This window comes from Cryptomeria japonica, chromosome 4 (genome assembly GCF_030272615.1).
Source record: "Cryptomeria japonica chromosome 4, Sugi_1.0, whole genome shotgun sequence".
Lineage (NCBI taxonomy): Eukaryota > Viridiplantae > Streptophyta > Pinopsida > Cupressales > Cupressaceae > Cryptomeria > Cryptomeria japonica.
The window spans coordinates 488,131,859-488,146,213 of record NC_081408.1 but is presented as its reverse complement, the minus strand read 5'-3'; the positions used below and the strand labels follow the sequence as shown (position 1 = coordinate 488,146,213).

At 36.9% G+C, this 14,355-nt stretch overlaps 1 protein-coding gene across 7 annotated transcripts in view; it reads left to right on the top strand.

The window, feature by feature from the left end:
* The window catches only part of LOC131060393 (uncharacterized), a 337,900-nt gene that overhangs the window by 56,255 nt on the left and 267,290 nt on the right, over window positions 1-14,355 (top strand). For all 7 annotated transcript variants that reach the window (XR_009110349.2, XM_057993610.2, XM_057993609.2 and 4 more), the window contains exon 4: window positions 12,481-12,529. Coding sequence is in view for 6 of the 7 variants with exons in the window: in XM_057993610.2 (XP_057849593.2) it covers window positions 12,481-12,529 (49 nt within the window). In the remaining variant the exon portion in view is untranslated. The remainder of the gene's footprint in view (window positions 1-12,480; window positions 12,530-14,355) is intronic.

Sequence of the window (14,355 nt, the reverse complement as noted above, 5' to 3'; positions counted from 1 at the left end):
GGCATTTTTACTTAGAATTTCGAGTTCAATTTATTCGATCTTTGAAATGAGTGCACTTTAAAGCATTTTCGCCCTGGTCCCTTGGTGAGGGACAGGAGCTATTTTGCAAATCCAAGCTTATCCGTCCTTTGTTAGCCTTCCAAATTATATTCAATGGATAAATCATGTTTTCCTTGGTCTCTTCAAATCATAAAATTGTCTTGATCCTGCAAGAACAGTGCAAATTTGAAATTCAAGCTCCGGTCCTTCAGTGAGGGACGGGAGCACTTTTGCAATTACAAGCCAATTCGTCCTTTGCTAGCTTCGAAAATTATCTTCAACGGATCGATTGCGTCTTCCTTCACCCACCTCAAACGTAAAACTTGTTTTTCTCTTTCCCGAATCTTGTCTTGAGGGAAAATCGCTCTGGTCCCTTGGAGAGGGACAGGAGCGCCCTAGCCGTCACCTTGGTCCCTTGGAGAGGGACAGGGGCGAACTTGTTACTTAGGCCGATTTTCTTCATTGTGGCGTACTTAAGTTATATTCAACGGGCAAAACATACTTCCCTTGACCTCCTCAAATCGCGAAACCACTTAAATCTTGCAAGGATAATGCGAAATTGGAATTCAAGCTCCGGTCCTTCAGTGAGGGACAGGAGCGATTTTTGCTCTCAGGGCCAAATCTTTTTACTTTTCACTTCAAATTTCCTTCGCTGAGGAAAATATCATCTCTTTACATGCCATGAATAAAAGTTCGAGTCCAAACAAGGTCTAAAAATGTGTATATGAATAAAATCGCTCTGGTCCCTTGGTGAGGGACAGGAGCGAATTTACCTTTCTAGACAAACACTCCATCATTTCATCGTCCTTAATCAAGTCTGGATGCTCTATCACGTTCATTTTGTCCTCCATCATGCCTTTGATGTCTCAATTTGTCCAAACAAGGTCAGGAATGACTCCACTAAGCTTTTTCGCTGTGGACCCTTGGTGAGGGACATAAGCGATTCGCCTTGGACCCTTGGAGAGGGATAGGAGCGAAATTCGCTCTAGATCCTTAGTGAAGGACAGGAGCGAAATTTGACTTTTCGAACTCTCTATTAGGACAATTTTAATGGAATATAACATTTAAGTATAAGTGACATTTCCTTCTATAGAAGGAAATGTCACTTATACTTTAAGTTATATTCCATATATACTTTCAGGATGTTTGAGAGTGGTTTCAGACCTCCAGGAGTTATATTGCAAAATCTAGTTTTTTGAGGTTTTTCAGTTTCCAGACTTAGTCAAATTTCAGGATCAGGACATTCCAGACTTAGCCAAATTTCAGGATCAGGACTTTCAGACTTAGCCAAATTTTCAGGACATTCCAGACTTAGCCAAATTTCAGAATCAAGACATCACTCAAGCCGGACTTGCTTATCCATGTGATCACCTGGGCGACACTCAAAATGCAAAGGCTAACTAACAAAACCCTAAAAGACCTAGAAAACAAACCCTAAAAAGCAAAAAAAACATGGGTCCCCATTTGCAATGGGGCGATGTGTGAAAACGTCACAACACACTCCTTACTTTTAAAGTTTTAAGTTCTTTCAGCATGTCATTTTGGTGCATCATCTTAGGGTTAGATTTTAGTTTCATATGTCTTATTCGTCACTCTTTTCCCTGAAGAAATTTGTTAGTTTAGGTGAAGATTTTGAAAAGAACCAGCTTGCTCTGGAGGTCCACTTCAGTTTTTAGGTTACCCACAACCTCGAAGTGTTCCCATGTTTCAATAGGCAGCTGAAGTTCATAGCTTTAGCAGAGGGTGTAGGCTTCATTGACAATAGTTTTTGGCATGCCTGGTGGGATTGAGAGTGTAATTTTTAGTCTTTACTAGATGTTTTATGCTACTGTTCTGGTGTGTGCAGCAGTAATTTTCAATTTTTAGAGGCATCTTTACAGCATACCTGGCAACTCTGAGCTCTGGTTTAGTAAAACCAGTATATTTTGCATATGAGAAGAATACAAACCAGAAGTAGTTCCTCAGCCTTTGAATATTTGCAGTTATCCCCAACTAGGAGAAGAGGGATAGTAGCTGAGAAACACAAGGAAAATTGTGTTTATTCCAGGAGAGCCAAGTTGGGGATAACTGCAATCGATGGGAGGCACTTCTTTACCCTAGGCCTATGCTATAGCTATTAGAGCTGAGAACAACCTTATACAGGTTGGTAAAATTGCCCCAAGACCTACTCTACCAATTTTTCCTTCTATTCATCCACCGATAGCAATGCAAATACCTCCTTTAGCTGTTATCCCAGCTGTACTAGCATTACCAACACTAAGTTCTCAGTCTGTTAGACAAGAGAACAACTTTCCAGCACAGTCCAATGATTTACAAGAGATTAAAAGACTGCTGCAGACATTTGGTAGCGAGATTGTGAATCTGAAAAGGCAGCAAAACCAGAATTATAGGCCAAATACAGCTCCTTATCAGGCCCCTTTCCAGCCAAGCAAGCCTCAATACCAACAAAATCCTCAAGGCCAAAGACCATTCATGAATCAAAGGCCATTTCAACCTTATAATCCAAATGCTGCGAGTACCTCGAAAGAGTTGGTTCCTACGTAAAACAATTTATTGCATGAACCTGAATGGTGTTTTCCATGCAATCTACCTCATGACCAGGCCACATGTTCTAATGGTCTTATTAACCAAGCTCTTATGGTACAAAGTGCATCTGCTGTTCAACAAATTTTAGTGGATGATACAGCAGAACAAAATGCATCCATACCCTTGGATATGCAGGGAGAAATGTCCCTTCTTAACTTTCAGAGGGAAGAATTTTGTGGAGTGAACAACCCACAAGCACCAAATCAATTACATAATGCTGTTGCAACGTACACGAGGTCAAAAAAGAGTTGTAGATGATGGACAACAAGCAGATAGTGGTATTTCTCAGTAGAAACACATTCCAAATGCCCACCAAGGGGCTGCTAGCTCATCTAATGGACAAAATATCCCATCTTTAGCAGCAAATCAATCTGCTGAAAGTACAAAACAGCTAAAAGATTCAGTGCAGCCAACGCCTGTAAAGGAAAAAAGTGTTGTTGCTCAAAAAATTCAAAACAAAGTAAGTGTACCTGCCTTTAATATCATTGATCATATGAAAAAGGCTAACGTTACTTTGTCCATGTGGGATTCATTGGCTATCCCTGGTCAAAAGAGTCTTGTAATGGACACCCTAGAATGCGCAAAACTTAACCCCACTGTTGATAGGAATTTAGTCAAACAGTTTGCAGCCAATTCCTTATTCCTCCGTTTAATGTTTCAATGTTTTTTTTTTGGTTTTAAGTCTTTGCACAGGTATGAAACCACATAACATGAACTAAAAAGAATTTACAATAATAGGCAAGCTGGAAATTGAACTACTGCTGTTATAATATTATTTCCAGAATTAACAAACTCAAATACAAAGTAGGTTATTTTCAACTCACTAAATACTCCAGCATTTTGACATAATGTTCCAACAAAAGTTTCTAATTCTGCTGCTACAGTAACATGAATAGTGCTGCATGAATAGTGCCAGATGAATAGTGCCACGTGAATAGTACCAGGTGAATAGTACCCACGTGAATAGTGCCGCGTGAATAGTGTCACGTGAATAGTACCCGCGTGAATAGTGTCGCGTGAATAGCACCCGCGTGAATAGTGTCGCGGCCTGTAGCTGGAAATGCAGCCAAATAATGCTGCTGCCTGTGGCTGAAAAATGCACCCAATCTGCCTGTAAATGAAGTTGATCGCAAAGGATTCCAAAGGCCAAACCCCAAGGGAATGACGTCTAGAATGTCTCAAGAGAGGATAGACGTCCTCTAATGCCAAGAACGGATCTGCAACTCACACACCAAATTCTTCTCATATTCAACCTCCCAATGAAGCCACAAAAGCTCCCTTTTATTCTTTCTCCAAGGGGCGACCCAACTCACTCAAACAATGTGGGATAAAACATGTTCAATATAAAACATATTAAAATATTCACTTATGTCTCCCTTGGTTGCCCCTTTGATTTACATAAAATAAATATTAAAGTAACACTTTAATATTTTACAATTAAATTAAATGTTACTTTAATAAAACTTCAGGCATTAAAATATATTAGCAATCGGACTCCGAATAGCGTGAGTGATAGCTCGTCGGAAAGCTCTCGCCAAGGAGTATCAAATCCAATCACCAAAACTAGCCTCCGTTGTGTCCTGCTGACTTACTAAAAATAGTAAGTATGCCTGAAACTAAGTAAATCAACTTCGTTTTGGCCCAAACTGGAAATGACTAGGCCAAAACACTCCAGGATCCCTTTAAACCCTTCGTTAGCCCTCGGGACCATGTAGAGCTAGGCTAACGCACATATGCTTGGTCAATCTGCTAGAGTGGAGACATTACAGTCCGCCCCCCTTGAAATTGCTTGTCCTCTAGCAATCTCAGTCCAGCCTGCTGTATCACCTGCTCATTCTCCCATGTAGCATCTTCCTCCGGCAGGTCTCTCCATCTGACCAAATACTCCTTCACTATCCTGTTTCTGAGTTTCCTCACTCTGGTGTCCAGAATAGCCTCAGGTACTAACACGAGCTTCCCCTCCTCATCCAAAGGGGGTAAATCTGCAGAAGGTACTACACTCTGACCAATAGCTTTCTTAAGCCTAGACACATGAAATACATTGTGTACTCGACTGCCCTCTGGAAGCTCAAGCTCATAGGCGACTTCGCCCACTCTGCAAATCACCCTGTAGGGACCATAAAATCTAGGCTTCAGCTTCTCTGCCCCGCTCCTCTTGAGAGATGACTGCCTATATGGCTGTAGCCTCAAGTATACCATATCCCCTACCTCAAAACTGCGCTCTACCCTGTGCTGATCAGCATACAACTTTTGTTGATTCTGAGCTTGCTGTATGTTCTCCTTGAGCACTCTTAGGATATCCTGACTATCCTGCAATAAGTCTTTCGCTTTGGGCACCCTGATATCCTGACTATCCTGCAATAAGTCTTTCGCTTTGGGAATAAAACGAATATTTAATTAAATAATAAATTTTGAAAAAATCACTTTATGAGATGTATATTTCTTTTTTATTTGATTAAGGTCAAAAAGGAGATATTTTTTGCATTAATGAAGGCTTGCAGGCCTGTCAGTGATATTTTGGGGCCATTTATGGTGCTTTAAGAGCTTTTATGGTTGCAGTATGGGTTGGCTTGACTTTTGGCCTAGGTTTCTCCCTTTCAGACCTGTTTCAGGTCTTTTGAAGGTGGGTTTTTGTTTATGGTCGCCCAAGAGGAGGTGGAATATATTATTCATTATCTGCTTTTTGGAAAGATATATACCACCTTCCTTCTTCATTGTAAGGGTTCTGACTTGTTCATTTTTCTAGCAGACTGTAATGTTTAGAGTTCTCTCTGCAGAAAATGAATGATTTTGTAACACAATTCCAGGAATAGTACAGATTGGTGGTACCTTTTGCAGAAACAATTAGTTCTTTCCTTCCCATTTTCTTCTGTTCTTGTGGGTCCTTATTGTTTAGTGCAGTTTCTTGTAAGTTTTCTTGTCCTTGGAGCTCTATCTTTTCATATTGGTGCCTTTATGTAGGGGAACAATCATTTGCAGGTTATAAACTGTTTGTTAGTAGTTATCAGTTTTGGATTGTGAAAGTTTTTCTTTCCTCCTAGGACTGTGGTTATCTAGCCTCCTTATAAATTACTGATGCAAAGGTTACCTTTTTCTAGGTTGTGAAAGAGAGTTTTATTACTGTCATATTGTGTATCACTCCTTACTTTTAAGCTCTTTCAGCATGTCATTTTGGTGCATCACCTTAGGGTTATATTTTAGTTTCATATGTCTTATTCCTCACTCTTTTCCTTGAAGAAATTTGTTAGTTTAGGCGAAGATTTTGAAAAGAACCAACTTGCTCTGGAGGTCCACTTCAGTTTTTAGGTTACCCACAACTTTGAAGTGTTCCCATGTTTCAATAGGCAGCTGAAGTTCACAGCTTTAGCAGAGGGTGCAGGCTTCATTGACAACACGGCCATAATAACAAAATTAGTTGAAAATCATGTGACTTTAAGATAAAGCATGTAATTGAAATAAGATAAAAGATGTCATGTATAATGTGAGTGTGTAAGGGTGGCAGATACAGTGATTCAAGCCCAAGATAATAGCATGAAAGTATAAGGGAGATCCCATAGGAAGTGATATTGACATGTAATGACAATGGAAATGCATACCACGTAGAGTGTAAACATGTAAAGGTATGGCATAATCCATTGTCACAAGACTCAGACTCGCCTTGAACTCAACAAGCTGATTTTTGACCTGGTCTCAAACTCGGTACCCAAACCTGGCAAAGATTTGGCAAATAAAAAAAACCCAAGAAATTCAGATATTTTAAGGATTTAAAACTTGTTTCATGCACTCTTTAATAAATATATCTTAAAGAGACAATAACCTTGTTGACTCCCTAACTTGTATTAATGTAACTCCTAAAGATTTACCTAATTTTTGTACTCAGAGCTACTAGAAGTTAGACCAACGAACAGGAAACACTTTCAGTTGTGTTTTCCTCTGCACTTTATGCCCTACAAAACATAAGTGGGTTTCCCTTTTTGACACTGAATATAAGTATGCAACAGATCTATAACTCAATGCCTAGCAGATTAATTCTTGTATGTTTATGACAAGGATTTGTGAACTAGATCTTAAAACATGCAATTTCCTTGTGATTAAGTTGTTTCAGATATGAGGATTTCAAACAAATACAAAAATGTAAAATGTTTGATTTCAGATTTATCATTTTATGATCAATTTTGAGCATATGGGAGAAGCCAGACTGATCAGTGCCTATTCAGGGTGGCAAAGTCCAAACAACATACATATTCATTCACAACACATCAATATACTCCAATGTTCAATCATGAATTGTCAAATTGCAATATTTTGACCTGCAAAGGGCTAACGACATGGTCCTACTTCAAGATCCATTCTGACAGAAATATCCTTTATTATCTTCAATGAAAGAAATTGCAATGTTGCTGTAACAAAGACTAACAATGAAAATAATACAGGTGCAACAATTTTGCACTGATGAACATCACAATATTTGGTTATTTTTATCAAAAGGATACTGAATCACAAATGGGAGATGACATACTCTGAGAGCATGCATTAATATATGCTCAGATCAGAGTATGTATAGTTATTACAAAAATTGTAGTAATTAATTGTGTGTCCAGAAAAATATAATACAGAAACAATCAAGTTGCTACCCAAAATATTCTTTAATTCTTCAAAACTTGTTCCAGAACTTCAAAAATGGCATTGAATCCCTTTATAAAGACGAGAATCCAATTTCAAGTCGCTGTGAGAGGTTGTCTTCAAATTGAACAAATAGCACTAGGTATGCAAACTGGGCATCCTCTGTCATTACAGCATGCTATAGTTCAAATCTGCAGTGAAACTTGAAGATTCTGCTGTTAATCCACTCATCCAACTACTGGTTCCAAGTTATGGCATGAACTCATGTGTTGCATACCTCAAACTGCACTTTTGAAGCATTATCAACACTTGTCGGCGCCAAAAAATAGGTTTCTTGAAGAAATTGCGAAAATCTGTGCCTCTCTGCACCATTGCAGAAATTCAGGGGTCATTTTCCACTGTGGAGATGTAGGAATCATTTTCCCCACTGCAGAGATTTAGGGGTCATTTTCTCCATTGTAGAAATTCAAGGGGTATTTTCTCCATTGCAGAGGCTTTTTCTCCACTGCAGAAATTTAAGGGGTATTTTCTCCACTACAGAAATTCAAGGGGTATTTGGATAACCCCCCTATTGGGGTAGAAATTCCACAATTGCATAAATCTTCAATTTTGGTTGGATTTTCCTCAAATTTGAAATAGAGATACCTAATTGGATGCTCTAGAAGATGGAACCCTTGGTGACCCTCTCACTTAAATAGATTTTTGGAATTTAAAGAGATGTTGGCTGACTTACTGGCTAAACAAATCAGTCCATGCTTTATAGGTTCTAGATTTAGGTCAGTCTTTTACATATTAGATAGGAAGTAGCTTTGATTCTGCTTTTTTTGTATAATGGATGTCAAATTTAAAAACCTATAAGGCTTGCTTACTGGCTAAACCAGTCAATGTGTGCCTTAAAGTTATGGATCAAGCAGAGTCTTTTTATTTTACATATTATATGGGCAGCAGCTTTGTTTCTACATTGTTGCAAAATGAATGTTAAAATTCGATCTCATTTCGGCTCACTTACTGGCTAAACCAATCAGTCTCTGTTGTTCAAGTTCTGGATTGAGAACAATCTTTTACATTTTAAATAGGCACTAGCTTTGTTTCTGCATTGATTGTAGAATGAGCATAAAATTAAAAAACACTGAGGCTCACTTAGTGTTTAAACCAATCAATGCGTGCCTTAAAATTCTGGATTGACTTCCTTTGCTGTTGTTTTGACTTCTAATTGAATGGCACTTTCTGTGGTGTTTGTTGCAAGAGATGACGACCGATTGATATCTTTTGAGTAACAATCTCGGGAAAATTTCTGTCAATGTTACACATCTCACTTATGGCTTATATCTTTAAGGACATTTTATTGGTTTCTTCTTTGTATGCCCTAGATTTATAGCACATGTGGTTGCAACTTCTCATTTACCATTTTCTTATAGTATTTATTGTTTAATGTCTGGTTGTATCTTTAACTGTTTAAATTTTGATGGGTTTGAGATCTTTGAGGTCTTGTAGCTGAACTTACACATCTATAAATTTTTTTCTCTGTTTCAACTTTCAACCTCCAAGTAATTTAAGATTACACGAGTTAGTTGATCTGGAAGGTCTGACTGTATACTTGTTACTATTTTTTTCCATCTTTCATCATTAAAGTTTATGATTGAACACTAGATTCTTGAAAAAATGCTTTTGTTTGTTTTACTACTTTTGACATATTTACTAGAGTGCTATCCAAGATTTAGAGAGAGCTCCATAGTTCCAGGAATTACTCAAATTCTAGTCAGTGTGGTTGAGTAGATTTGCAAATTGTTCAGAGTTATATGGCCATGTAGTTGTATGCCATTTTAGCTTATAATTAATGTCTTCCCTATTTTTCTCTTTTACACTTTGAATATGTATGGCTTATATGGTGATTAGATGTCAATTTGAATATTTCCATATGTTACTAATGGACATTAATATAGTTTTGTTTTTGTTAAAATAATATTAATATCTTCTATAATGGTCATCTTCTATTTTTAGTGGTCATCTTCTATTTTAAGTTGTCGACTTATTTAGCTTGTTAAGTTAGCTTTTTAGTTAATTCGTTTTAAGCTTTATTTAGCTTTTAAACTTAATTTAGCTTTCACTCTTAATTTAGCGTTTAGCTCTTTAATCTTTTACTTTAACGTTATGTTCTAATTATAGAACATCGTCTTGTAACCTCTATATATATGTGTGTATATCTTTCAATGTAATCATCCGATTATTGAATCATTCATTCAATTTATTTTTCATGGTATCAGAGCGGGTCGATGGGATTCTTTAAAGTTTGGCAAATTTTTTAATAAAAATTCATGCCATTCTTTCTGGAATATTTTCCAGATTTTTTTAATTGTTTTTTAATAAAAAAAACGATTTTGCTTGTTAGAAGGCTTTTTGAGGGTTTCTGGTTTGTGGGTGAATTTCTGTGTTGGGCAGCAGTTCATGTTTTTTTTAGAGTTTTGGAGATTTTCGGGCCTGCAACTTGGAGTTTTTTTTTTGTAGATTGAAAATTTTCCTAGGGTTTCTGCAATTTTCGACTAGGGTTTTGACCCTTCAGTTCAAGTCGAAATTTTATTAATCTTGCAGATTCTTGGTGGGTTTTTCAAGAGTTTTTTTGGGTTGGTCTCAGATTTTTCTGGGTGCCTTGTTTTTCGCACCTCAAATTTTGTGCCAACAAATTTGCCTTGGAATTTAAAAATAGTTCACAATTTCTGCTATTTCTGTGGACGTTGGGATTTTTGCTGTTTTTTTTGGTCACCATTTATATGCTGTTTTAAGTTTGCAGAAATTTTTTAATTTTTGAGTTTCTTCCAAACCTCGAAATCGTGCCAAAATTCTCCTCCAGGGTTTCAGATTTTTTGTGCAGCTGCTTCAATTCTGATTTTTGAATCAGATTGACCTTGTTCAACTTCCATTTTCGTGATGGCATCTTTGACCAACATCATGTTGGAACATAGTCAAAAGTTCAACAACTGTCACAACACTTGGAAATAGTGCATGTTCATGATATTTGAATATCGTTACCTTTATCAGATTGATTTGGGTCAGACCTCGTCTTACAGGTCCCAAGGTTTTCACGATTTTTTCCTGAAAAATTGTCTGTCAGTTTTCTGATTTTTTTCACAAAAAATCATGGGAGGGTTTTCACGATTTTTTCCTCAAAAATTGTTCGTAGGGTTTATAATTTTCCCTTAAAAATTATCTCATCTGTAATTCGCGATATTTGCGTAAGATTTTAGTTATCTGGGTTTTGTCGTTTTTTTCCACAAAAATGATGATTTGTAACTTGAGATTTCTTGGTTTTTTGATTTTCTCATCAAAATCGTAAATTCTCTTTTCGAGGGTTCCTATTTCAAGGTTTAGAATTTTTTCCTTAAAAATTATTATTTGTCATCCGCAAAGCTTGCGTGGGATTTCTAGGTTTTCACGATTTTTTCTTCAAAAATTGTTTGCTGGTTTTTACGATTTTTCCTCAAAAATCATCTGTAATACACGAAGTTCGCGTGGGATTTGTGATTCGTGAAGTTCTCTGGTTTTGATTGATTTTTCTCCTAAAAAATCGAGCTTTGTTGCAATCAGTTTGGGTCGCACCTGCCAGGGCAAACATCTGCAACCGTGGTATCTTGCAATCAGTTTTGGAGTTGGTACTCTTCTACAAAAGGGTTTGCTGATTTTTTCCTAAAAATCATTGTTTCAGGCTTCAGTAATTCGTGTGTGCCAGAACTCTAATTCGCGTGTGAAGGCTACATTCACTTGGATGGCTTTTGGTACTCTTGGTCATTTACATTTTGCAGATCCTGGGAGGGTCTCCGTAGCAGCAGAGTGTTCTTTGCATCTGTGATCATTACACCTGCAATGTTTTCTGTACGGAATTGAGTACAATGACCATTAGGGAGGGTGTTAAAATAATATTAATATCTTCTATAATGGTCATCTTCTATCTTTAGTGGTCATCTTCTATTTTAAGTTGTCGACTTATTTAGCTTGTTAAGTTAGCTTTTTAGTTAATTAGTTTTAAGCTTTATTTAGCTTTTAAGCTTAATTTAGCTTTCATGCTTAATTTAGCGTTTAGCTCTTTAATCTTTTACTTTAACATTATGTTCTAATTATAGAACATCGTCTTGTAACCTCTATATATACGTGTGTATATCTTTCAATGTAATCATCCGATTATTGAATCATTCATTCAATTTATTTTTCAGTTTTCACACTGTAGAATTTTGCACCTATGGACGTCAAATATTTTAGGTTGTAGGTGTATTCAATTTGATGCAACATAACTTAGTTTCAATTTTCTTATCGCTATTCATCCTCCTTGAGGCCAATGTCCGTTAATTATAAAATATTTGAAATTTATGTTGCAGTTATCATATGTTCAAACATTGAATATGGGAAATGCTTGTGAACAGGCATCTTTGCATGGCATTCAATCCAGTCAAAATGTTGGTTCTATGATTTGTGTCAACAAGATTCAGTGCCTGTACAACTGTTTGTTTGACGATGGTTTTAGTGGTACCTCTGAGTTAAACCTTAGGTAAATGCAAATTTTTTAAGACAACAAAAATATAACATTTGGTAAGATAAAACATTTTTATGTTCTTATTGACATGTCATATAAATCTTCTAAAATTTAAAACTTCGAAATAGGTCATACAATCTTTACTTATATAAAACGTGGAGAATGGGAGATACCTTGCCTTCTTTTGAAAGACAACTTTTAGTTATGATCTTTAATTAAAAAAATATAATTATAATTGATTAGTATTCTTAGCTATCTATGATTGGGGATACATTTCCTCTTAATATGAAAGAATTACAAAATTAAAGTCCATATCATATTCAAACTTGTAATTGCTCACCTTATATGATGGGTCTATAATATTGTTACTGGTGGTCTTTTTAAAGTAAGAATTAAATATGATGACTTAAGAGTATACATTTTAAATGTTATTTCAATATGACATGGATTTCCTGTTGGCTAGAAGTCTGGTATAGTAAGCAGTGTCACCAAAATAGTTTTTGAAAAAAAAAAACTCATTAGTCATTTCTTATCTTCAGTTAAATGTTACATCCATGTGAATTGAAATTTGCTGTTCACCAAAAAGTCCATTTTAATGGGCAGATTGAATAGGCACAAGGAATTCAGTTTGTGATTGATAGTTATTTCTTGAATTTTGTTTGGTTCCTTGTAGATGTCTCATATTTATGTGATACATCTATTTCCTGCAGATGGACAAAAGACAGTAGAAGGAAGATGTGCTCTTGGTAACTATAAAAGGTATGTAGAACTTTAGGCTCGATATCCTATTGCAAGGTAATCTATGTCTTGCAAGGAATCACTGTTAATGAGAGCTACATTGCAATGCTGACAATATGATTATTGAATAGTAACAACTTTTACTATAATACTTAGTCTGAGGAAGGGACAGTATTTTTGGAATTCTTATGCTTTAGAAACTATGAGTGCAATAAAAGAGGAATATCAGATACAAAGAATCTTATAAAAAAAGCACATTATTTGGGTACATTAAGTTCTGCCTAGTGTGCACAATATTGAATTTCTATTAGGTAAGGAAATAGGCAGGGTTAGTGGTATCAATATCGATTTCAAATTAATAAGTATAATATGTTTGCATTAAGTAAGTAAGGGGCGGAACACATATGATAGCATTGTCAAGTAAAATTATTGGTGATAAAAGAGTTTATACTGAGGAAGGACAAAGGTTTTTTAATCTAATTGTTACTTACCCTGAGTATCTCCTCTGAATTTTTTGACGAACACCTTATCAAAAATAGTTTTTGTGGCCTTCTCCCCTTTGTTTTTTTTGGGAATATGGTGAGTCCATCTAGGCATTGCTCACAAAAAATTTCTTTAGAGATTGAATTAAGGCAACAATGGTCTGCAAAGTGAGGAAGTTGGTAGCAAATTGTGTCACCCCTAATTGCACAAGCTCCTTGCCGTTTGTGTGCTTTTGCATCAAACTAAGGACCTGTTGTGACGTTTTCACACATCGCCCCATTGCAAATGGGGACCCATGTTTTTTTTGCTTTTTAGGGTTTGTTCTTTAGGTTTTTTTTAGGGTTTTGTTAGTTGGCCTTTGCATTTTGAACGTCGCCCAGGGGATCACATGGATAAGTAAGTCTGGCTTGAGTGAGGTCCTGATCCTGAAATTTGGCTAAGTCTGGAATGCCCTGATCCTGAATTTGACTAAGTCTGGAAACTGAAAAAACCTCCAAAAACTAGATTTTGCAATATAACTCCTGGAGGTCTGAAACCACTCTCAAACATCCTGAAAGTATATATGGAATATAACTTAAAGTATAAGTCACTTATACTTAAATGTTATATTCCATAAAAATTATCCTGATAGAGAGTGCGAAAAGTCAAATTTCGCTCGTGTCCTTCTCCAAGGGTCCAGAGCGAAAAGCACTCCTGTCCCTCTCCAAGGGACCAAGGCGAATCGCTCGTGTCCCTCACCAAGGGACCAGAGCGAAAATGCTTAGTCGAGCCATTCCTGACCTTGTTTGGATGAATCGAGACATCAAAGGCATGGTGAAGGACGAAATGAGCATGATAGAGCATCCAGACTTGATCAGAAACAACGAAATGATGAAGTTTTTGCCTAGAGGGTCAAATTCGCTCCTGTCCCTCACTGAAGGACCAGAGCGATGTCCTTCATTGGGCAAAATCCAGGCAAAAATCAAGACAAGTTTACGTCCAAAGGCAAGGAAGAGCGTGAGATGAACTCATTGAATACAAATTGAAAATTTTTAAACGTCCACAAGGGTCCCAAAATGCCCAGTTCGCTCCTGTCCCTCTCCAAGGGACCAGGGCAATACAATGGTTATATTGCCTTTTACTTAAGTTTGAAATCGATCTAAGTCAAGACGAAGGGTGGCAAGAACATCTTAAGGCATCTTCATCGAGCACAAACACTTAAAGGTCATCACAATGAAGAAATTTGCACCCTAAGACCTAGTTCGCTCCTGTCCCTCAGGAAGGGACCAGGGCGATGTTGGATATATTGGCCATTTCATGCAAGATTTACGTAAGATCAAGGGTTTGCAAGGTCTTAGAGGGTCCATGGTGCCTTTTGAAGGTGA